At 52.4% G+C, this 23,377-nt stretch overlaps 1 protein-coding gene across 5 annotated transcripts in view; it reads left to right on the plus strand.

Annotated features, from left to right (window-relative positions):
* Positions 1-23,377, plus strand: part of LYRM4 (LYR motif containing 4) — a 189,997-nt gene that overhangs the window by 111,182 nt on the left and 55,438 nt on the right. For 2 of the 5 annotated variants that reach the window (XM_082344599.1, XM_082344598.1), the window contains one exon: positions 9,748-10,208. The exons of 2 other annotated variants lie outside the window; for them this stretch is intronic. Coding sequence is in view for 2 of the 3 variants with exons in the window: in XM_082344598.1 (XP_082200724.1) it covers positions 9,748-9,816 (69 nt within the window). In the remaining variant the exon portion in view is untranslated. One more of the 5 variants, XM_082344597.1, reaches the window with a different exon arrangement.

Here is a 23,377-nt window from a genome sequence, read left to right on the forward strand (position 1 = left end):
ACGGTCCCAGGCTCTTTTTTTTTTTTTTGGCTGTGTTGGGTTTTCGTTTCTGTGAGAGGGCTTTCTCTAGTTGTGGCAAGCGGGGGCCACTCTTCATCGCGGTGCGCGGGCCTCTCACTGTCGCGGCCTCTCTTGTTGCGGAGCACAGGCTCCAGACGCGCAGGCTCAGTAGTTGTGGCTCACGGGCTTAGCTGCTCCGCAGCATGTGGGATCTTCCCAGACCAGGGCTCGAACCCGTGTCCCCTGCATTGGCAGGCAGACTCTTAACCACTGCGCCACCAGGGAAGCCCTCCCAGGCTCTTTTTTAAATCAGCCGTGGCAAAAAGTTGGGGCAGGAAGATTCATTTCCTCGCACTTTGCCGTTCGCAGTTAAAGGCGAGCACATTTAAAGAGACAGTGTGCATGCTTCAGAGAAAAGCCGTGTGCACCGAGGCCATCTCCCCGAGGTGGCGGGAGGAGGCTGCCGCAGTGGCGAGAAGCTCCTCTGGGCTTTTCCTCCTCCCTGCGGAGCCGGGGGGCACGGAAGGAGGTAGGCGGAAGTGGTCCTGTGCAGGCTCGCCCGGGCAATCTGGCCTGTGCACCGTGTCGCCCGCTGCTGCAGCCTGACCTGCTCTGGGGCAAGTGAAAGCAGGCCCAGGGGAGGAGAGCCGCATGGCCTGCCCACTGCTGCGTGCTGGCCGGGCGTCTGCAGCTTGTGATTCAAAGGCCTGGTTCTTTCCCCTGTCGCGGAGTCAAACTGGCAGTTGGCTTCTTGATGCCGCTGCGCACAGCAGGTTATTCGGGGACCCGTTACTTCATCCACCGGGACAGCATGCACCTCGCAGTAGGTCTCCGAGGTCTGTACTGTCAGTGACGTAGTGGAGACAGTGGTGGGCACAGCAGCCCACGGTCCTGACGTTGAAGTTGACGCTTCCGTTTGGGGGTCAGTAGGGTCCCTCTGGTATCAATTCTTTGCTTCCTGGATGTCTAATTGGAGAGCGTGTTCAGTAGCCGGGCTCCAGGGACAGAGCTAAGTCTGTGTACGGTGAGTCCTCATGTCCTACAAGGGCCTGGGAGGTGAGATTGTTAAGAGAAAGCCCCCCGCCCTCTCCTTGACCCTGTGAGCACTGAGGATACCAAGGGGCCGCCGCCCTGGGCTGGCACCGAAAGGGAAGGCCCAGCTTACTGTCCCGTCAGACCCGTGGCATCATTTCAGGCTCTGGCTCTGGCCTTCCCTTTCTCTCTCATCCAGAATAACTTCCTGATGGCCCGAAATTTGGCCATTCTGTCCAGCTGTCTTCACATCCCCTCTGCAGAATACTGGAAGGAAAGCAGATGTGGGCCTCACGGTCAGTAGCCTGTCGCTGAAAACTCTGCATCCCTTTTCAGTAACAGCCCAAACCTACAGCCCAGAGTCCCCGCCCCAGAGCTGATGGTCAGATGTTTACCCACCAGGGCAGCATAGGCATTGGCCCATCTGAATGAAAGCTGGCCAAGCTGGAGCTGGAAAGCAGTCCACCAAGCCAGATGGGGACCCCAGCGCGAGGCCCAGGCCTCCTGGAAGAGGGAGACCGGCTGGCAGAGGGAGGGTCGGAGCAGCAGTCAGGTGCCGAGTGTGGAAGCAGTTCAGCGTTTTCACAAGTGTGGCTCTTACCAGCTGAACGTCAGCCTTGCCCTGTCCCCCGGCCAGCAGGGACCCTGTGCTTCGAGGGGTCCCCTTCCTCCAGGCATCTCTGAGAATCGCCAGGTGTCCTTACACATACACTTAAGTGTCTCCTAGACCCTGGCAAGTTGGGGCCTGTGGAAGACGGCGGCTCTCCAGGGGTCAGGATTAGGAGACATAGGGCTGAGTCACGTGGAGCAGGGGAACGACTTCACTGCCCGGCACTGTTGGCGGCCCTTGTCCCTACTCCCTCCCACCTTCCGGGACCAGCTCCTCAGGGGCTCCCAGGAGCTCGTGGGCTTCTCAGGGCTGGGGGTGGACGGGGGCGTGTGTGCCGGGTTGGGGCCCGGCCTGGCATAGCCTCTCAGCATCTGGGCCCACTGCTTCCTCTGCGGCTCTGCCGGGCGCTTTGGTTCGTGACTGTGTTTGTCTCTCGGTGTCCACTGGGGTGCTCTTTCAACCTACTTTCGGAGTGAGGAAGACAGAAGGGAGCCCAGTTAATCAGATGTGCTGGGGCGTGTCGGCCCCAGTGTTGTTTAAGGAAGCTCCCACGCCCTGGGAACGTGAGGGCGTTGCTGACCGTCTGTCTGTTCCAGTGTCCCTGCATATTACCCAGCAGGTCCCGGCGGGGCTGGGAGCAAAGGAAGACAAGGCAGCTGTTCGAAAGAAAGAAGGAGGTCTGTGCGTCCTGACACGGAAAGATGCTGAGCTTGAAAGGCAGGTTGCAGGAGGACGCACAGACTGTGATTCCTCATTTGTTTGTTTCTGTTGTTTGCCCCGCACTTCGCGCATGAGGGTCCTGGCCTGGCCGCTGGCCGTGGTGGCCTGAGGCCCGCGTGCAGGGCTAAGGGGCACTGAGCCAGGCAGCAGCGTGACCTCTGACGGGCTTGTCTCTGGCAGTTTGCCGGGGCTCTCGATGTCGCCGTCCCGGGGAAGTGCCACTTTCACTCTGACATGACACTCGGGCCCTGGGCTCTGCCCGCTTCCAGGAAGGGCTGGTGACCAAGTTGCTGGTGCTGACCTGCAGCTTTTGCCTGCAGAGCTTCCCCACCCACGCCGGGGGACTGCAGGCCACTGGCCAGCAGACTGTCTGTCTCCGGTGTCCCCTCGTGGCCAGCGAGTGTGGGTGTGGAGGGGGACGGCCAGCACCCGTCTCCTGCTTCACCCTGAGCAGTGCCCGGCACCTGCAGAGAGCGAGTGCGGAGGGGCCGGAGGACACAGCCCCGGCCCTCGCTGACAGTGTGGCGTTTAGAGCGACCTCCCCGACCTGGTCTCCCAGCCTCTGCTCCACTTTCTGGCAGGGCTGGGCCCAAAGCGCACCTGGCGGGGAAATATCAACCCTGGGTTTTGTTTGGTTTGGGGGGTCGTATTCACTCACTGGGGAAAAAATTCTGACTGTAATTTTAGAATAACAACGATGAACCCCCTTAGATCAGCGCACTGCTCACTCAGGTGAGCCGACCAGCAGCAAGGAGAGATGACTGCACCCTCACCCCACGCCCCTCCTGAGGAACTCCAGAGCGGCCCAGGCCGCGTGTGTCCTGGGAAGCTGGCCCTGTGGTTCTGGGCCTCGCCCTTGTTGGGACCCGCCGCCTTACGTGCGTGTCTGTTCCGGCAGAGGGCGCCCCTGCCGGCTGCCCTCCACTTCAGGCTCCTTTGCGGCCGCAGCTCTCTGAGACCCGTTAAAATGGTCTGATTTCCTTTACTCTCATGGCCTGGAAAATGGAAGAAAGAAGCCATCACATTATAGCCTGCTTTTTTCTTGTAACTGAACATCCGACGTGCAGAAAAACAACAGAATGGCCCAGAAATCTGACAACAGTGGATAAGAGTTAGGGCGACCATGTAATTCGTCATCCAAACTGGGCCCCTTGAGGTGAGAGAGACCCCATTAGCAATCAGGCTGGGACCCTCTGTGTGAACCGGACGTGTGGCCACGCCAGTGAGAGTGCACACGCTTGCCCCTGGGTTCTCTCTTGTCCCTACAAGCGAGGGCGAAACACAGTCACTATTAAACGGAACATGGGATTCAGGGAAGAGATATGAATTTGTTCATCACTCTGCGAGGAGCGTCACAGAGGAAATAAGAGGTCAGCCCCTCACCACCGCCCTCCACAACAGGAATAGCCAGTATCTGAACTTCAAGGCTCACAGAGCAGGGTGGAAGGGGGTTGGGGGGAGCACGAAGAGACTCTTCCCGGCTTCTTTGAACTGACCTCCTTTTTAGCTGTCGTCTGAATTTTCGCACATCTAGTTTGAGTGCTTCAGGTGTTCTCCCATTGCACAAGACCATAGCAAAATTACAAGCAGCAAAGTTATGTTACTATATGTAAACCTTTTGAAAAACAGCTCTGGCTACAGAATCCTACAAAGAAAACAGGTTCCTCAAGAGCATTTCTAGAGGAAGACCATGCAAACTATATTCTTAAGTTTTGGTTTCATAATAGCTCTTGTTGCTAAACAGAAAAGACTGGGGAAAATTATATACAAGTTCAGGAATCTCTTTCATTTTGCTCTTTAAAAATTATTAGGAAGCATGAAGTATGATAAAAATGGTTTATTTGAAAAATGTTTGCTAGGGCAAGTGACTTGACTAAGGCTGTGACAGTGACTCTCCGCGCTGGAATCTCACTGGAGAGAATTACTGTGTGAATTGCAGGCAGCGTGGGAAGCTGTCTGACGTTGTTATGAAACAGAGGGGGGTGTAGGGGCCACAGACGGATGGCCCTGCTCCTTCACGGCACAGGCAGGCAGTCGGCAGAACCTGCAGGCTGACAAAGATTCATTATCTTGGTGGCTTAAAGATTGCGGGGGGAGGCTTCCAAAGCCCCGATCAAGTGTAGCTCCCCTAGGAAAGGTGTAATACCGTTAAAACATGCCTCGCAAGCTGGGTGTGTCAGGAGGCACTCAGAGGCACAGGACAGGTACAGTGCATCTCCGTGAAGAGCCTGAGCTACTTGACAACGTGGGAAACCTTTTTATATTGAAATGAGCATAAACACAGTGCAGAGCAGAATACACCAGTTACATGAAGATCACAAGGAGACTTCAGAGAAATGTTCCAGCTGCTGCAGCCGCTTCAGTAAGCCCCAAACCCCCGTGAGTATGATCTTGTGAATAAAATACTACTTCTGGATAACAGGGTCTGTTTTCTAACTCTCTCCTGTTCATTTCTCTTTTCACTGAATCCCCAAAATGCTTCAATGTCTTCCTTTTCAAAATGTTATTTTTTATTCTTGACTTCATATTCAGTCAAATAAACATTTCATTTTCTCAAGTAATTCAAAAAAAAATCCTGTTGGGATTTTTATTATCATTGTGTTAAATATAATTTGGCAAAAGGTTGACATTTTTGTATTGATTTAGTCTCTCCGTGAACATGGTGTGTCATTTTATTCAAACTTATTTTATATTTCTAAGTTGTGTAGTCTTCTCTCTAAAAATCACACACATTTCTTATTAAGGTTATATCTAGGCATGTTGGTTTTTTGTGTGTGACGGTTGCTGCTGTCTTTTCTCATTATATTTTCACTGTGATCCACTGCGAAATGGAAGGGCATGTCCATTTGAGCAATTACAGGCCTTCCAAGTACAGAAATTAAACACCAAAAGTAGAGTTTGCCTATAAAAGCCTTTAAATCGATGGTGATACTGTTATATCGTCCTCGTAAGTTTGTTGTGAGAGCAAAAGAATCAAATACTTTTTTTTTTGGCTGCGTTGGGTCTTCGTCGCTGGGCGCGGGCTTTCTCTAGTTGCGGCGAGCGGGGGCTACTCTTCTTTGCGGTGCGCGGCCTTCTCATTGCGGTGGCTTCTCTTGTTGCAGAGCACGGGCTCCAGGCGCGCGGGCTTCAGTAGTTGTGGCACACGGGCTCAGTAGTTGTGGCTCGCGGGCTCTAGAGCGCAGGCTCGGTAGTCGTGGCTTAGTTGCTCCGCGGCGTGTGGGATCTTCCCAGACCAGGGCTCGAACCCGTGTCCCCTGCATTGGCAGGCAGATTCTTAACCACTGCGCCACCAGGGAAGTCCCCCGCATGCTGTTCTTATTTAATCCTCCCAAGAGCATGAAGGCATCTGATAGATTTGGGCCTAGGAAGTGTCTGGGGCAGTCGATACCTCTTCTTCAAGTCCAGTCCGTGTGATTCTCACAGCAGCCCCGTGACATAGGCAGCGAGCATCAGACGGCCCAGGCAGCCTCCCCACCGCCTACAGTGAGCCGCGCCGCCCCGAGTCTAAGCCAGGTTGAGATGTGTTGCACGGGCGATGCTCCTGGCGTCAGAGGAGTAAGCAGTGAGGACCTGAAACCCTGGACTACGTTGCATTTCCTGGATCCTGCCGCTTCCTCCCCAGCAGGTTATTTGTCTGGTGAGTCCCAGAGCTCATACGTGTTTCAGGGCCAGCCAGTCATCCCATCTACTTGCGGTTGAGTCATTTGTGTGTTTTTCTAGTGAAGTCTAATGCCATCTCCCAAAGTTTATAGAGTAAAAGTGTGACTGGCTCTAATGACCCGTTTGTGCGTGGTAACAGTCTGACGTGGAGTGGAAGTCAGCTCGTGGTCCTGGAGGGGCTGTAAATTGCAGCTGTAATTGCACTTGCTCGCCTCCGCTGACCACTTCCCCTCACCTGCAGCTGGAGCCACTTGCTCCGTCATTAGCACTGCAGGCCGCCCCCCCATGTGAGCTGACACATCTTACAGCCCAAATAAGTGTGACAGAACTGTTACACCGTTTATTGCCTCATCTTGACAGCCCTTGTGGAGATAACTTTAATATTTACTCCCTGTGTGAACTGACTATTTCCCTTACCCCTTCTGTTACTGCTCTGGGTTAATCTCTTATAGCCCTGGATTATAGCTTTAAACCCCCTGCTGGGCCAAATTTAAATCATGTGATTTTGCTTAATGGTGAGTGAACATTCTTGTTACAATAAATGGCCCTATCGCTATTTTTATTGACTTGCCTGTATCAATTCTGTATTTCCACTAGTAGCTCTTCCACCAAAGCACGTCATCACCACTTACTGACCAGATTTTAGAGCTAGTGGACACGTAGAGCCTTACAACCAGGGATACCAGACCCCGGCGTTGTTAGTTACCGTGTCCTTACTGAGCAGGCCTGCGTGCCTGGCGCTGTCCCGGACTCTGCCGGGAAGGCAGCCGAGCCAAACAGAGCTCGAGCCCCTGCTTCCTCCTCCTCCTCCTCAGCCACACTTCATGCCGAGGAGCTGACACAGGCACACAGTGGTGATAGGACAAGGCCACGTGAGTGCCCCCTGGGTGGCGCAGACATTGCAATAAGTGTTCCCAGGAGAGAGAGCGAGCCCCTTCTGCAGAGGGGACCCAGGGAAGCTTCAGCAGTCGACTCAGAGGGTGGGTGGGCTTCTGCGTGGTGGGTGTGGGTCCACATGAGCCTGAGGGACAGACAGGTGGGGAGACCAAGGTCTCCCGGCGTCAGTGAGAAGCTCGTGACCCACAAGAGGGTGCCGGCCGTCCGAGGACTGTGCATCGCGGACCAGGGGCCTGGATAGATAGAAACATGTTAATCTTTGCACTCTCTTAACACCATTAAGATCTGTTTTCATTCAGTTTTTTCCCCCAAAGGCCATAAAAGTGTTGTTTCTGAGTGGAATTTTTAAAGTCTAATTCATACTTCGGTCAAAGTGGACTCTACATTTGAAGGTTTGTTTTGACTTAAAAGTTTCCTAAAACTTGAGCTCTTTGGATCACCCCAGTGCAGCTCTCTCTGGAGCTTTTCGTGGAGCTGACTGGGACCAGGCCACCTCATACAACTGCGTTTCTTGTGAGTGCACCTACCCCCCAAAGGTTCCACCCTTTAGATTGCCGACTGTGAGAAACAAATGCTGCGTTGACTGTGCTGGTGGGGCCTCTGTTAGGAGGGCCACACAGGAGAGCCATGGAGAGGGTGGCCGTGGGCGCTCATGGTGTCCGCAGTGAGTTGGGTGGGAAGACACGTGTTTGTTCTGGGACGCGATGGACACACTGCCGAACCTTCAAACAGTCCACCAAAGGGGGTGTCAGTTGTCGAGCAAATGCACACTTTTGGGAAGCTGTTTTGTAAGATCCATCAAGAACCATAAAAATATTCATACCTGTTTACCCAATAATTCCACTTCTAGAAACCTTTTATAAGAAAAGAAAATCAGAGATGCTATAAAAGGTTTATACATGAGAATGGTAATCCCAGGACTAAGCAGAAACTCTGCAAGTGTTCGTCATATGAGAATGATTACATAAATTACCGTGCATCTTTACAATGCAACTTTATCAGTTACTAAAGATATCCTTTCAAAGACTATTTAATGACATAAGGATATAAAGTTAAGTTTTGAAAAGCAAGTTACGATTCCAAATTTAAATATTCTGTTTATATATACACACATACATTTTAAATATATAAGTGAATTAAAAGACTAGACAGAAAAAATGCTAAAATATTAATAGCCACATACTCTAAAGCAAATATTGTGGGACAAAAGAAGATCTTTATAAGTCCCAGTGTGGTCTTCTTTAAACTTTAGAAATTCACAGACTGTCTGTTAATGGTGCCTTCCCAGGTGATAGGGACATTGTTTCCACTTATCCTAGGGCACAGCACACCTTCTTGTCTGCAGTGACCTTTTTATCAATAGTCATATAGTCTACACTTAAAAGTCACAATATACATTCACATCAGTTAGGGTTTGGTGTAGTTGTATATAAGAAGAAACCCAAATAACAGTAGCTTTAAAAATGTGGCGGTTTAGTTTTCTCTCACGTAAAAGAAAAGTTGGCATTAAGCTAGTAAGTTGGCGGGTGTGATGGCTGCACGGTCATCAAGAACCCAGGCACCTCCCTCCTGCCTCTCATCTTCCGTGTGTGGCCCCGTATCCCGCTTACCTCATAGTGCTAGACGGCTGCTGATGTTCCAGCCATCGGGTTACAGTTGCCTCCCTCCTCGTCTGTCTCCCTCCTGGACTCTGAGCTTCCTGAGGGCAGGGATGGGTCTCCAGCCTCACCCGAGCACAGTCCCAGTACGGGAGGGGCCTGCCATTCATCTGTGGCCCAGCCGGGGCTGGGCTGCCCTTCACACCTCCTCCAGGGCTTGCGGGGCTTTTCATTCAACAAATGCCGGTACATCGCCTCTGCTGCAGAGCCCTCTGCTCTCCGCTTCCTTTTCTCGTCCCCTCGTCAGTGGTCGCAGGACTGCAGGACCCAGGGCCACAGCGTGCCTGGGTCACCTGCCCTGCCTTGCAGGGGCTCCCAGGCAGACCTGAATGAGCACATGACCTCACACAGGCCCTGGGCACAGACCACCCAGGTGGTCCAGGCAGGCTGCAAGGTGGGGACAGCGGGCCTCACAGCCTCCCTCACGGCTGCTGCCGGCTGTAAGACACGTTGGGAGGCAGAGAGCCGGCCCCTCAGGAGGTGACAGGAAGCCCGTTACACCTCCCACCGCTGCAGCACAGGCGTCCTCGCCTCTGTGTCTGCAGTGACGTCCCCTGGCAGATTCCCCAGCTGCCCCCAGGGCTCTCGTACCACGTAGGTGCCAACCGTGTTGAGGGTCCAAAGGCTGTTGGAGCAGCAAAGGGCGTGAAGATCAGCTGGGAGCAGCCCTGTAGCCCTCATCCCACAGATGAGGATGCTGAGACCAGAGGCAGGAGGTGGGCGGTGTGACAGGTGAGTGGCAGAGCAGGGGTACAGCTGTGCTGCTTCTGCCCCAGCATGGACAGAACTCACTAGTGCCTGGTGGTGAAAGTCCATCCTTGCGGAAGAAACAGTCCTAAAGGCCAGAGATCCTGCTGGGTGAGGATCTGCTGTGCACAGGTCTGGCTGGGCCTCCCCCGGCTCAGGACGGCCCACTGTCGGGCCATCCCAAGGGCGAGAAGGAAAGAGTGGGGATCTCCCACTGTTCCCACAGTGCGGGACGTGGGGTGGGACAGTGCTGGGAATTAGCAGAAGCGAAGCTGGTGACTGCACTCCGCCCCACAGTGCCGTTTCCAGAACGACGTCCCATGACGGTGCACATATGCACCTAAATGTAGAAACGCACTTCTGAGTTTCACGGCTAACAGAGCCCATGGTTCTCGGTCTGTGTCTTCTCTTTGCCTCCAGGTACACATTGGCCAAATATATTCGACTGACAAGCTCATCATTGAGAATCCAGAGAAGCCCAGGACCTAGGGAGCCGGGACCAGCCGCCACCAGCAGCCGTGGACCACTTTCAGCATCCATCCTGCTTGGCAAGGGCACTCCCAGCAGACCACACGTGGCCTCTCGCATCAGCTTTAAATGGCTTCTCGCTCTGCCTGCCCTCTAGGAACTGATGAACTGAGCGAGGCTCCCGTTCTCCTGCAGCCTGAGTGACAAGGGGTGACAAGGGGTGGCTGTCTGTCCTTGGTTCAAGTGTCAGAATGAAGAGCTGGAGCTCCTCAGGAGAAAGTCGTGCCTCACCGTGTCTCCTCCAGCCCACCCCTCCTTGTAGCTCCTCGGCACTTGTACACAGCATTCCCAGAGTTTGTTTCTTGGTCCTTGACAATAAAGAGAAGGTCCCTAGGCCTTCTATACCAGACGCACCCATCACGATTAATGCCCTTTTGTTCCCTGCTGGTTGCCGGGTCAGTGGGGAGACCAACAGGGAGGGTCCAGGCCTGAGCTGCGTCCCCCCTTTGCAAGGGCAAGTCCAAGCACCAGTAGAGATTTGGGGGCAGCAGGGAGTAGGGCAGAGCTGAAACGGTAAAGGGTGCACCCTGCAATTCAGACCTGGGCCCAGTGCAACAGCGGAGGTGGCCTGTGTGTGGGTGCACACCTGGGGACAGGTACGTACAACCTGCTGCTCGGAGTGTGGTCTCGGGATCGGCGACGTCAGCCCCACCGGGGAGCTTGCTGGAAACACAGGATCCCAAGCCCCACCCCAAACCTTCTGAATCAGAATCTTCCATCTGACACACTTCAGGAGACTCCAGTGTACACCGAGGTTTGAGACATGCATCCCAGAGCTCACTTACTGAGTCAGAATCACCTGGAGAGATGGAGAGTTTTTAAAAAGGAATTTCTCAGTGCTTCATACTCTGACTTGACAAGTGAGAGGTGAGGCACAATGATTTATAAATACACTTGAAAGCTCTCCTGGTCTTTTTAACGTTGAGCCACTTCGGGAAACTCTGCCCTTTGAGGATGTTACAGGTAAAAACAGTATTTGTATGCATTTATCCTTGGAAACACATCAGTTAAAAACAGGGAAATAAGGTAGTAAATAACTTAATTGACTTCTGGGAATTTTATGAGGGACCCGGACACTGGGAGATTTCTTGGCTTACCTCCGTAAACAGTACTGAGTGAATTCATCACTCGCGTGTTTGGGTTTGGAACAAGCTCATGTAAGTAGTTACAGGTCCTAAAATAGCTTTGACTATCACCGACCTGCCACTGAACCGCTCCCTGCGTCATTTTAATTCTCACAGTCATGTGAGCCGAGCGCGAGTGGTCTGGGTCCACGTCCTCACTCCCGTGTTAAAGACCGTGACTGCCCACCTTATCTATGGATCGTAGATATTGTTGTGATGGTGCCTTCCAAGTAGGTTAAACGTGTAGTCATTCTGTTTGGCAATTTAACGTGTGATTTCTGGATGCTTTGACCCATGGATAAAGTCCTGTGTGCCTGTGAGACCAACCCTTGGCTGGTCCCAGATCTGTTACCCCTATAAACCCAGATCCTTGCACATCTTAGGGCCGAGGTGTGAGAATGAAGGGAGACAGTGAAGGGAATGGGAGCGTGTGCCCCCCTCCGCTGACTGTCACGGGGCAGCATCTCAGCCGGGGGTGTGGCTCTGGGGCACGTTCCCCTCTGCACCAGGCAGGCGTGTGGTCACTCAGAAACAACTACATCCGACCACTGTGCCAGCCAACGGAAGTCACCTCTGATTTACACTTAATCAATTAAAGCAGCTGCTACTTGGAAACCCAAGTCCAGAGTTGAACCTCTCCCCAGCAATTCCAGCAATTCTTCTGGAATTGCCAGCAGGATAGCAGCTCCACAGGAGACTTCCCCCCAGGTCTTAGTCACAGAGGCAGTGGAGCAAGCAAACGGAGCTCTGTCCTGCAGGCCTTCAACAGCGGGTGGCTCTTTTGTTAATTAAAGCGCACGGATGGGTCTGAACATGCCCCAAGCCTTAATGAACAGAGCTAACTTTTGCAACTCAGATAAAATTAACTCTGCATTTGGAATTTGGAAAGGCATGAAGGAGAATTCTGTGACAGAAGCCACAAAGGGATCCCTCAACTTGCCGGTGCGGGTACGTCAGGCAGCACCTCGCACTGGGTGCCCCCCGGTTCAGAGGACCCAAGGTGATGCCCCTGTGGGGAGGGCCGCTTGTGTAAAGCCCTCCATTTGCTCGACGAGGCCCCAGCTGAGGCCTCGCGGTGAGGACTCTGATGGGAGGGCGAACCCTCCGTCGCGGCCCGCCTCCAGCCTCCGGAACGGAACGTGTGACTGTCCTAAAGGCGGGATTCCGGCTGAGGACGCTTTCCAGTGTCAGCGCTGAGGAAGTGAGACATACCACAGTATAAGCCAACTTCTCCTGGGACAGGGACCAAGCGTGCTGCTTTCTAGACCTTCAGAGGTAACACGTGCTTGGTCTGGCTGTAACACTTCGCTGCTGGGAGACCAAGCACGTGGCTTTCGTTCTCCAGATGGAGCTGGCGTTGCTCGCTTTACCTCTCCCTGCTGCCACCAAGCAGCTGTCACCTCCCTCCCTCCATCCCCAGCCTCACGCAACATCTCAAGTCCCTGGGCACAGCAAGTGTGCCACCCAACATCCAGGAGCAAAGGCGACAGGCGGGAAGGAGCCACAGAGATGACAGACCTCAGACCAGCAGACACTGGAGCTCACCGAGCTCACCCCCGAGCCCAGGTGTGAAAGCTGAGACCCTCAGCAGCATCTCCAGTCGGTCACGCGCAGGCCCAGCCCTCCCCCCACTGCCCGTCGCTCATCTCCTCATCTGTTCAGTGTTGGCTGGGAGCCAGCCGGTGCCAGGAGCCAGGGACACACCAGCGACCAAGCCCCAGCCCTGCCTTCAGAGCCTGCAGCCTCGCAAGAGGGTTACAGGAGAAAACGGCGGGTCTGCCAAGTGCGACAGATGGGGAAACGGGTGCTGCAGGAGGGGACGGTGAGGGTCAGGGGAGGCCTCCCCAGGAAGGGGGCTTTCAGATGAAACGAGAGGTGGGTGGGCTGGGCAGAGGGCAGGGAGAGGAGCTCTCCAGGCGGGGGGGGCAGCGCATGCGAAGCCCTGAATCAGGAAACACAGTGCAACCCAAGGAACTAAAGGAAGCGCAGGGTGGCTGGTGGCGAGGCTGGGTTGGGAGGCGGGGACCCGAGGACTGCAAGAAGCTAGTGGGGTTTTTAAGCAGGATCTTGTCTGTATTTTTAAAAGGTCACATTGCTATAGTGGGAATAGATTGGGGGGGATGCAGGGAGACCAACTTTTGGCGGGAGAAATGGGGGGGTTCAGATTGAACACTTGTAATCCAGGCAACAGATGGTGGTGGCTTCACCTAGGCCGGTGATGTTGGAAACAGTCTGCATCACCCTGAGAAGAACTTGCCTTGGTCAGGCTGCTCCTCCCAGGGGAGCAGGGGACACGTGGGGCAGAGACGCCCTGCAGAGCCCCCCAGGCCAGTCTAGCTTAGGTCAGTTGGCTTTAGCCACCCCTTAGCTCTGTGATAAATAATCAACTATTGTCTAAGGCACTGAGCTTTGGGGTGGTTTGTGATGAAGCAGTGACAAACTAATACAGAGAACTAGTATAAAACCTTTATTTATTACTTACTCAGGGCCACAGAGCAAACTTTGAAGAGTAGGCAGGCAACCTCAGCCAAAACTGTGGGTTTCCTGTGCAGGGCCATTTCCACGAGTATCTTCAGGGCACAGGTGTCACGTGTCTTACAGACAAAAGGGCTTGCTAACTACTGGACCCCACTGGGGGGTACATTAAGAACAAAACAGGACCAAAAAAAGAAAGAAAAGAAAATAGAGTCAACAGGACTACCGACTGAGTGGATGTGAGGTGTACCGGGCGTAAGGGGCATACAGGAGGAGCCCCAGGTTTGGGGCCAGGATGGCTGAGCAGACGTAGGCCACCACCTGAGACAGAACAGGGGGGAACACTGTCTGACGCTTTCTCCTGCTAGGTCCAGTCAACTTCAAGTTCAAACAAAGACTAGCGTCTACAAATGTGTCTTTTACCTCCAAATGTTGAAAATAATCATTTCTGTATATTCGCTTTATTTTTTTTAAAAAATCCACTGGAATAAAGTAGTTTGAAAGACCCTTATAAAGAGACTTTCCCCTTAGCTCTCTGAAGAACAAATATTCTCCTTCTATAGGTAAAGCCGATAGATATATATCATCATCGGGAACAGGAGGGGTAGGGGAAATTTTTCCATATTTAGCAAAAGGTGACATGAGATTAAAAAAACAAAGGGCTGAGGAAAGTTGGTCGACATATTCTGAGAATGTCCTTCCAAGAATGAAACTAAAAGGCACAGTAAAACCTCAACAAGTATACAGAAAGTACACAAGTACATTTTAGAACAGAGGGGCTGCTTTTTTATGAGGGACTTCATGCAAACTGTTGCCCGCTTTCTAGACGAAAGGATAGCTCAGGGATTGAGGCCAGGCTACACTTGTAGCACCAGCTGAAGAAATGACAAGCACTCAGAAAGCAGAAGGAGAAAGCATTTCCTACACCAAGAGTAATGTTCTCTGAGCTTGGGACGGTGTCTCCTGGACACAAAGTGCCTTGATAAATATGGTCAGAACCCAGATGACCAAATCTTGATTGCAGACAACCCTGGGGATGGTTGGAGAACATTTTAAAAGTTCTGCCTGTTAAATTGTGCAGTGGCCTCATGACGGTGGTCACTGCGTGACTCAGAAGCCACGGGAAGCAGCCACGCCATCTGGGTCATGGGCACGGACACAGCTAGTGAGGTCGGCAGACAAAGGCAGGACGCTCTGCTGATGCTCGTTCTTACCAACAAAGGGAACAGCCTACAAGGACTTGTGCTCCGTGCATCCCCGGAGCGCGTCTCGTGTTTGCTCTGTTACAAGAGGATCTGGCACAAAGCTGGAACTTGGTGGAGAAAGCAGGCTTTTCTCTGACCATTTGCCCAGAATCTCTATGGACAATGGTTCACCTCACCCCTGAGAACAAATAGGATTTTCCCTTTTCAGTCTGTCTGCAGCCCTTATTAGTCCTTCAGGGAACCTTTCATGAAAACGGCTTCTCGTGCTGAAACCTGTTTGGGGAGTAAGATGATAGATGCTCTTGCTTTTGCTCAAGGGCAAAGCTTTAAGTCCAAAGACCCTCAAGAGAGAACCCAGAGGAGAACTCTGAGATGAATCTGTGTGTGTCTCTACCTGGAGGGACCACTGACACCATAAGAGCGACGGCAAAGAAAGTCGGTGTCTCATTGTCTTGAAATTAGACCACGAGCAAGCGTTGACACCAGTGGAGCTGGAATTGAGCTTGTTCTCAGACTCAACATCCCCGTGCTGACCCAAGGGCCATGTCAGCCATTGGACATGCTGGATGCCCCTTCCAGAGGAGCTGGACTTCCAGGGGTCCAGGTTTGGCAGGAAAACGACTTCCTGTAAATGATGTGCATCCTTTTCCTACTAAAGTGATGAGCTTTCATAGGAAGTTCAGTGGTACGAAATAGAAACACTTCCGTCTCATCAGCCAGAAAGTTACAGAGGGTATCACCTAAATGTCAGCGAAACATTGTTAAAATATTTCAGTAGAACTTCCCATCAGTTACTAAGTGAATTCATGTGACTTCATCTGTCTTGAATACAGAGAGTTCAATAACAGTATAACTGGTTCTGAGTTTTTAAAGGAGTATTTCATTTAGGTGCATATGTGTGGTATACGAAGCACATATAGGATATATGATGAAGGACTCCAATATTAATGCTAAGAGTCTTGTCAAGATTTGCCAAATAGACTCTTCCACTCACACTTCAAACAGGTAACATATTTAGGATTATTAATTTGCCAAATTTTAACACGTATTTTCACTTTAAAAACACAGCCTCACACTTCCTAATGGGACTCTAGAAACAGAAGCTGGTTCAAAGAGGTGAAACGATATATCAGTAACTCAGACTGCAAAAATAAATAAAACAATTCTTTTAAAAAAAAAACTGGAAGACAGGAATATGGTGTGATGGGAGGAAAAAAAAAAAAAAGCCACTGGGCAGGACAGCCCGAGACCCGGGGATGCTATTGCATTTGTGTTCGAGGGGGTCAGCACTGGCCAGACCCCTAATGACCTTTCTAGCTCTAAAAGCTTGCAATTAATCAAAAGGAAAGAAACCATCCTCGAGACCATCTGAAAGCTAGGCGTTTGCTTTGGTTTGGTTTGGTTTTTGTTTTTCCTTTGGCCACACCGCCGGACTTGCGGGATCTTAGTTCCCTGACCAGGGATTGAACCCGGGCCCCGGCAGTGAAAGCGCTGAGTCCCAACCACTGGACCGCCAGGGAAGTCCCTGAGTGCTAGTTTTTGGCACAATTCAGCAAGAAATCTTCAGGATCCGTCCCCAGCTTCATGAGGAACTTTGGTGCTGTCTGGGGTCGGCCAGAACATTCAGCCCAGCCCATGGCCCATAAGAATATGAATTTGGGATTAGCTGGGCAGTGAAGCCAGCTGGCCCTCAGCAAAGGCACAGGGAACTCATGGATGGGCCGGGGGGGTGGGGGGGCCTCGGCCCCTCGGAACCCTCACCAGCCACCAGTCCAGTGTCTGACCCAACAAGTGTGTTTCCAGCTTCTTCTGAACGAAAAACTTTTCCTCCCTGTCTTCTGCGATCCCTAAAGCAGAATTTGGACCCAGCTGAAAAAGAAAGGGGACGTCTAGCTCTTGCTCACCCAGCAATAACTGTTCCCTCACATGTCTTCCCAACAGGCACAGGGTTAAGAAGAGAGTTCTGAATGTACTCAAGGCAGAGCAAGCAGTTTGGGGAGGAGGCACATGTGGGCCAGGGGTCCCTGCCCCCGAGAATCTGACTTCATTGTTGGGGAGCCCAACACGTGGAGAACAACCAGGAAACGACCAAATGCTGGCCAGGCCGCAAGAGCAAGAGAGCAGCACGGGCCAGAGAGAGCTCAGAGATCCTGGGGCTGGGATAAGCCTCAGGGGAGAGTGAAGAGGCGGCGCAGGAGGGTGGAGAGCGTATGTGTCAGGGGGCAGGGGGACTCCCCTGGCGGCCCAGTGGTTAGGGCTCTGTGCTTTCACTGCAGGACCCAGGTTCAATCCCTGGCCAGGGAACTGAGATCCCACAAGCCGCATGGCGCGGCCAAAAAAAGGAAAGAAAGAAAAAGGGAGGCAGCACACCGGTGAGTGTTCACGGGGACAGGGGGCAAATCCTGGTTCCTCATCGGCTTCCTGTGGAGAAAGTAAGGACAAGGCCTCAAGGTCGGCCAAGCGACAGACACCCCAGAAAGTCGTTCCTTCCTTCATCCTCCAGCTCTGCCTCTTCCTGACGGCATCTCTAAACTTCTGTTTCCTCATCTATGAAATGAAGCTGGTCACATCCTGGACTTACAGGGCTGCTGTCAGGATTGTAAACACATAATGCACGTGAAGTTCTCCTACTGTGTTTGCTACCGAGTAAGCCAGCGGTAACTGGTAGCCGCTTTATCGTTCATTTAGAAACTGTGTCAGACGCCCTAGGGGATGTAGAGATGGACCAGATGTGGAGCCTTCCCTTAATTACAGTACATTTGGCACCGTACTGAAGACATGTGTGTAAATGGCTAAGGGGATAAGTTACCTGGCAGAGTCAGAGATCAGGTAGTGCTGGAAGCGGGGAGGCGGTGAGATACAAAAGGAGAAATTGCTTCCTTCTGAGCCACAGGTTCTGGGCTGAGCAGTCTGAGTCTTACTCAGTGGGAGAGGGAGCATTTCAGCAGGGAAGGGTGTCTGCGGCAGATTCACCGGACAGTGATGCAGAGGACGCCTGTGAGTGAAGAGCTGGCCGGGAAACTGATGCCATAACGTAGATTTGCGGGGGCTGCAGCCTGACTGCGGACAGTGGTGGTGTGGACGGGATACAGAGGAAAGAATGAATCCGAGTGACAGGCTTGATGGGAGACTGGAGACACAGAAGAAAGAAGGGAGTGAAGGGACTCAGGTGCTTCAATCCTGAGACGCTGGCAGGGTGCCTGCCCCTCGCTGAGATGCTGAGGTCCAGGGCAGCGCTGCAGCCCCTTAAGGCAAACGCACGTCCACGCGCACACGCTGCACGGCTGTACGTCGACATTTCACATCATCGTGTGTGCGCTTTGTTTGCAGTGGAGACACTTTGGGGGATCCGCTGTCTCACGAGGGCCCTCCCTGCCCCCTCACAACAGGAATCGGGGGCTCCTGACAACCATTCTGCATCGTGGTCCTTCCCCCACTTCCGGCCACAGCTGATGGAACAGGGATGGACCCCTGACCCAGCGTGGACCCAATTTTTTCCCTTAGAAACTCAGCACTGGGAGTGAGAGTTCTGTTTCTACCTGAGCTGTGTGCTGGGACTCAAGTGACAGACTCGGGAGGGACAGAGCAGACTTCGATCTCTCCTGGAGACAGAGGCAAGGAGAAATCCAGTCTGCAGGGAGAGAAGACGGCAGCACACAGAGCAGAGACAGTGAGGCAGAGACCCTCCAGATTCCAGGAGCGTCGCATGGGCCTCCAGGCCCGGAGAGGCCCAGCTGCATTCATTCATTCAGTCAGTCAGTCAGTCATTTATTTATTTATGTATGGCTGTGTTGGGTCTTTGTTGCTGTGTGCAGGCTTCCTCTAGTTGCAGCGAGCGGGGGCTACTCTTCGTTGCGGTGCGCGGGCTTCTCACCGCAGTGGCTTCTCTTGTTGCGGAGCATGGGCTCTAGGCGCACAGGCTCAGTAGTCGTGGCTCGCAGGCTCTAGAGCACAGGCTCAGCAGTTGTGGTGCACGGGCCTAGTTGCTTTGCGGCATGTGGGATCTTCCCGGACCAGGGCTCGAACCCGAGTCCCCTGCATTAGCAGGTGGATTCTTAACCACTGCGCCACCAGGGAAGCCCCCCAGCCGCCTTTAGATGCCACAGGAGAGCCCGGGACCCAGCACACCAGCACCCCACTTGCTCAAGCTGGCTTGAGTTCATTTCTGTAACTTGCAGTTTGGAACACTGACTAATGCTGTGTTTTATTGAAATATGGGGCCTGCAAGAAGTTAGTTCACATTTTCTAGTAGGTAATTTCCCCAGTAAAAAGGGAACTTGGTCCCCATGTCAGTCCCCCAGAAGAAGCAGGGAACGGGAACTCGGTGACAGGACCGAGGTAGGAAGGAGAGGGAGGTTGACCTCTTGTCCAGATATGAAGAGTCTAGCTGTCTAGGGCTGCACCCCTGAGAGGCCCAAGGAGGAAAGGAGGAGCCAGGGAAACTCTCCTCCCTTTCCTGTGGCTGAACTGCAGAGACGCAGTCTCTTCTGTGTCTGTGTCTGTTGCAGCAACAGCGGGTCTGGGTCAGACAGTCCTGGGTTCAAATCCAAGCTCAGCCTCTCTCTTTTTCTTTATTTAATTTTTGTTTTATATTGTAGTATAGTTAATGTACAGTGTTGTGTTAGTTTCAGGTGTGCAGCAAAGTGATTCAGTTATGCATATACATGTATCTATGCTTTTCCAGATTCTCTTCCCATATAGGTTATTACAGAGTATTGAGTAGAATTCCCTGTAGTACACAGTAGGTCCTTGTTGATGATCTATTTTATATATAGTAGTGTGTACATGTCAATCCCAAACTCCTAATTTATCCTCCCCCCCACCTTTCCCCTTTGGTAACCTTTGGTTTGTTTTCTAAGTCTGTGAGTCTGTTTCTTTTTGTAAGTAAGTTCATTTGTATCATTTTTTTAGATTTCACATGTAAGTGATATGATATTTGTCTTTCTCTGACTTAGTACGATCATCTCTAGGTCCATCCATGTTGCTGCAAACGGCATCATTTCATTCTTTTTTATGGCTGAGGAATAGTCCATCGTCTGTATGTACAAGCCCAGCCTCTTACTCGCTGGGCACATTATCCAACCCCTCCGAGCTCAGTTTCTCCAGCTATAAAATAGGAGTAATGCCCATCTCCTAGAGTTGTGTTGGAGTCTCTGAGGTACCCAATAAATAGCACCCTGCCTCCCAACCCAAGTCTTGCACCATCTAAGAAACAAGGAAAACAAGGTCAGTAGAGACAGAATGTCGTCTTTCTTACTGGTGTGGGCCACAGGGAACAACACTGCCAAGTGTAAGAGTCGGCATGGGTTAAATAAATCCGTTTTCCCAAGGAGACCCTCCCAGCAGGAGAGTACACACGCCCTAGTTGTGGCCTCCCTCCCACCCTCAGGAGGATGGGTGACAGATGAGCTCACACAAGCAGGATCCGTGGAGCAGGTCACCGTGGGCAGCAGTGAGGGGCGGGCGGGAGGAATCCCTCAGCGTCCATTCCTGACTGACGGCTGTTAGGACTGGGTGAAATCTTCCCGGCAAACAGCACCGCATCCTGGGGGGATCTAACCAAATCTCAATCAGCCATTCCCCGCAGCAAGAGGGAGACATAAGTGCCGAGCTAGGACACGGTGGGTTTGCCCGCCACTGCACTAGCGGGCTCTGGATCTCAGGGAGCTGTGACGTGGGGTGTGTGGACCTGGGTCTCCCTCCTCTGTGCCGTCCACGCCGTTTCAGGTGCTGCGTGAAGATCTCCAGGTGGCTGGTCAGGACTGTAGCATGTGTTGTTTCCTGCTTTTGACTGTTACAAACAACACTGCTGTAAACCTCCTGCACGTGTCTCTTGGTGCCCACATGTACACGCTGATGTACGAGTGTGGAGTTTCTGATCAGCGGGTTATGTGTATGGTCGGCTTCAGTAGATGCCGCCAAACAGGTTTTCAACGTGACAGTCTCACTCCCTGGACGTCTGGACATATTTGCTCGTGAAACAGGTTTGATGTAAAGGGGTGGATGGACAGACCAGGCTCTAGGCTGAGAAGCAGCTCCCTGCGGTAGAAGGCAGCAGCCTTTGTCCAAAGACCACCTGCGCCCTCCAGCACGAGGAAGACCCACCTGAGAGAAACAGGCAGGGCCACGTTGGCCTCCCAGCCCTCCCCTAACAGAGATTCTCACAGCACCCACCCCAGGGATGCCGAGTGTCAGATTTATGGGGGGAAATGGCATTTCCTTACGTGTGTGGAGCTAGCCGGCTGGGGCTTGGAGAGGAAAGGAAGGTGGAAATGTGAGCATAGATGCAGCTCGGGAGTCGTCCACGCAAAGCTCCAACCATCCCGAACGTGAACTCCGTGACAGCCACGCCCCGCAGGTCTTAATCCCCACGTGTCCCAGGGCCACGGCTGTGCCTGCCGCATGGGCAGTGCCCCATCGACACTTGCAGAGACAGTGAATGGATTCCGACGAGCTGGCTCAGGGCATGCTGGCCACTGCGGGGGGGCACAAAAAGAATTAGACACAGTTCCCACACACACACACCCCATGGAGTTCGTAGCCTCTTTATAAGAGAACAGAATGTTGAAAAATTTTTGGAGGACAGGGTGACAGACAGGAGAATCAGCCCCAACAGAGACTGACAAGGAGCAGCTTGAGGGGAAGGGGGTGAGTCAGGAGTGGGCGGTCACAGAACCGAAACAGGCCACAAAGAATGGCTGTTCAACAATGTCAGACGGCAGTCAACAAACAGGAGGCCCCCAAACGTAGCTGCTTAACATAGGACGGATAATCTCTGAAGAAGCTGTTGCAAGGAAATGCAAAGATAGAAGTCAGATGAACATATGTACCTTGTACAGATATCTGTGTAATATACATGTAATATACATCCCATCCTGTGAACAGCAGAAACAACTGGCTGTCCGCCCAGGTACCAAGAACAGTCTGTCAGGTTCTCACAGTGGGAGCCCCTACAATTTGTTCCCCAAATTAGAAGATTCATTCACTCTTCCCCTGTTCAGGTGAAGTCAGACGGTTTCCATCCTCATAACGGAGCCAGTAGAAACCAGCCAGCAGAGGCCAGAGAGAAAGAGGAAGGTGCTGAGAACAAGGTGTGTGCTTGGCACTCCACGAATAACTTCCCTTCATGCTCACAGCTGTGTGGTGCGGCAAGAATTACTGCCCCCATTTGGCAGACGTGAAAACTCCTGCTCACGAGGGAAGGGACATATTTGAGAGCACACAGCCAGCCAGGGCCGAGCTGTGTCCGCTGCCAGCCTGGCTCACCTGGAGCAGGTGCATCTGTCCCACGTGAGGCCACCTCCCCGGTGGCTAAGCGTGCTTCCCCACTAGCACGGCGCCTCACGACGCTGTACACGCTTCGCAATGGCAGGTTTTCTTTTTTTAAAAAAAGTTTAATTGGACATTGTTGTTATTAACTTTTTATTTGAAATGGTTTGAAGCTCACAAGAATTTGCAGAAAAAGCAGAGAATTCCCCTATATACTTCACATAGCTTTCCACAGTGATAGTATCTTCTGTAACCTTAGTACATTATCAAAACCAGGAAATCAAAGCTGGGACAGTACTATCAGCTCAGGGTTCTCCAGCCTCAGCACTGAGATTTCAGGACCCCTTTGCTGGGGGCCGTCCTGTGCATCGTAGGATGCTGGCAGCACCCCCAGCCTCTGCCCACTAGGTGCCGGTGGCCACCTCGCCCCCCGGCCCCCATCCCAGTTGTGACCACCGGATACGTCCACAGACTCAGTGACAGCTTTCAAAGTCCCAAATTGCTTTACATTCTTTATTCAAATCAGGACTTTGGGTTCAGCATTTTTTTAGGTGCAACACATACAGAAATATCACCATACAGCAGAGCAGCAAACAGAAAATTTCCCCAAAAATCCTTAGAATTGAAAAGACATTTTCAAACCACAAAAATATAATCATCCTTTTAAAAACCGAGGAGAAACACAAGGGCTGGGTTTGGACTACAGTAGTTCTCAGTTTAAATAAACAGTATCAAAAATCACATTCACAGAAATTTGTTACTCACCCCAGACATTCCACGGGGCACATTGCTCAGGCAGATTTCAAAAGGCAGGGTAATGAGGTTATTTTCTCTCACGTTGTTAGAAGGAACTGTACAAAATTCCATATAATCACATTAAAATATCCTGTCTGGAAGAGCGCCCACTCTTGCCACTGCTGCGTGGCTGATAAAGGACCACTCGGGCCCCCTGGTTCCAACTCGCGAGGGCAGGCTCTGTGCCCCCAACAGCCATGGTCATCTTGGACCCTGAGATCCGCCCCTACCCCGCACAGGGCTGGGAGCCCCTGTCGAGTCAGAGCTGTCACAGGCAGTCCCCTGAGAAAGCTCGGGGATCCCAGACATACCAGGGTGAGCTACATTGTACTTTCAGACCCTGGAGGAGTGACGTGGGTGTTTGGTGACATTGCAGTGGCCGTGGACCTCAACCACGCCGGGCTCTGGGCTCACCTGCGGAAGTCAGACCATGGCTCACAAAGGGAGCGCCTTCACAGAAGCCGGAACTTGTTGCCAGACAATGCCCAGCCTCCGCCGTCACGTACAGGTAACACGTCACAGGTGTCTGCCAGGGCCCCTCATGCCTGTACCTACAGAGGATGGTGCCGACGGCTTCAGAAACCCTTGGCTCTAACAGGTTCATCTGGTGAGGTCTCCTGAGCCACGTGGATGTGGCAGAGTCGAAAGCCAAGG

Source organism: Balaenoptera borealis (genome assembly GCF_965194805.1).
Source record: "Balaenoptera borealis genome assembly, chromosome: 12".
NCBI lineage: Eukaryota > Metazoa > Chordata > Mammalia > Artiodactyla > Balaenopteridae > Balaenoptera > Balaenoptera borealis.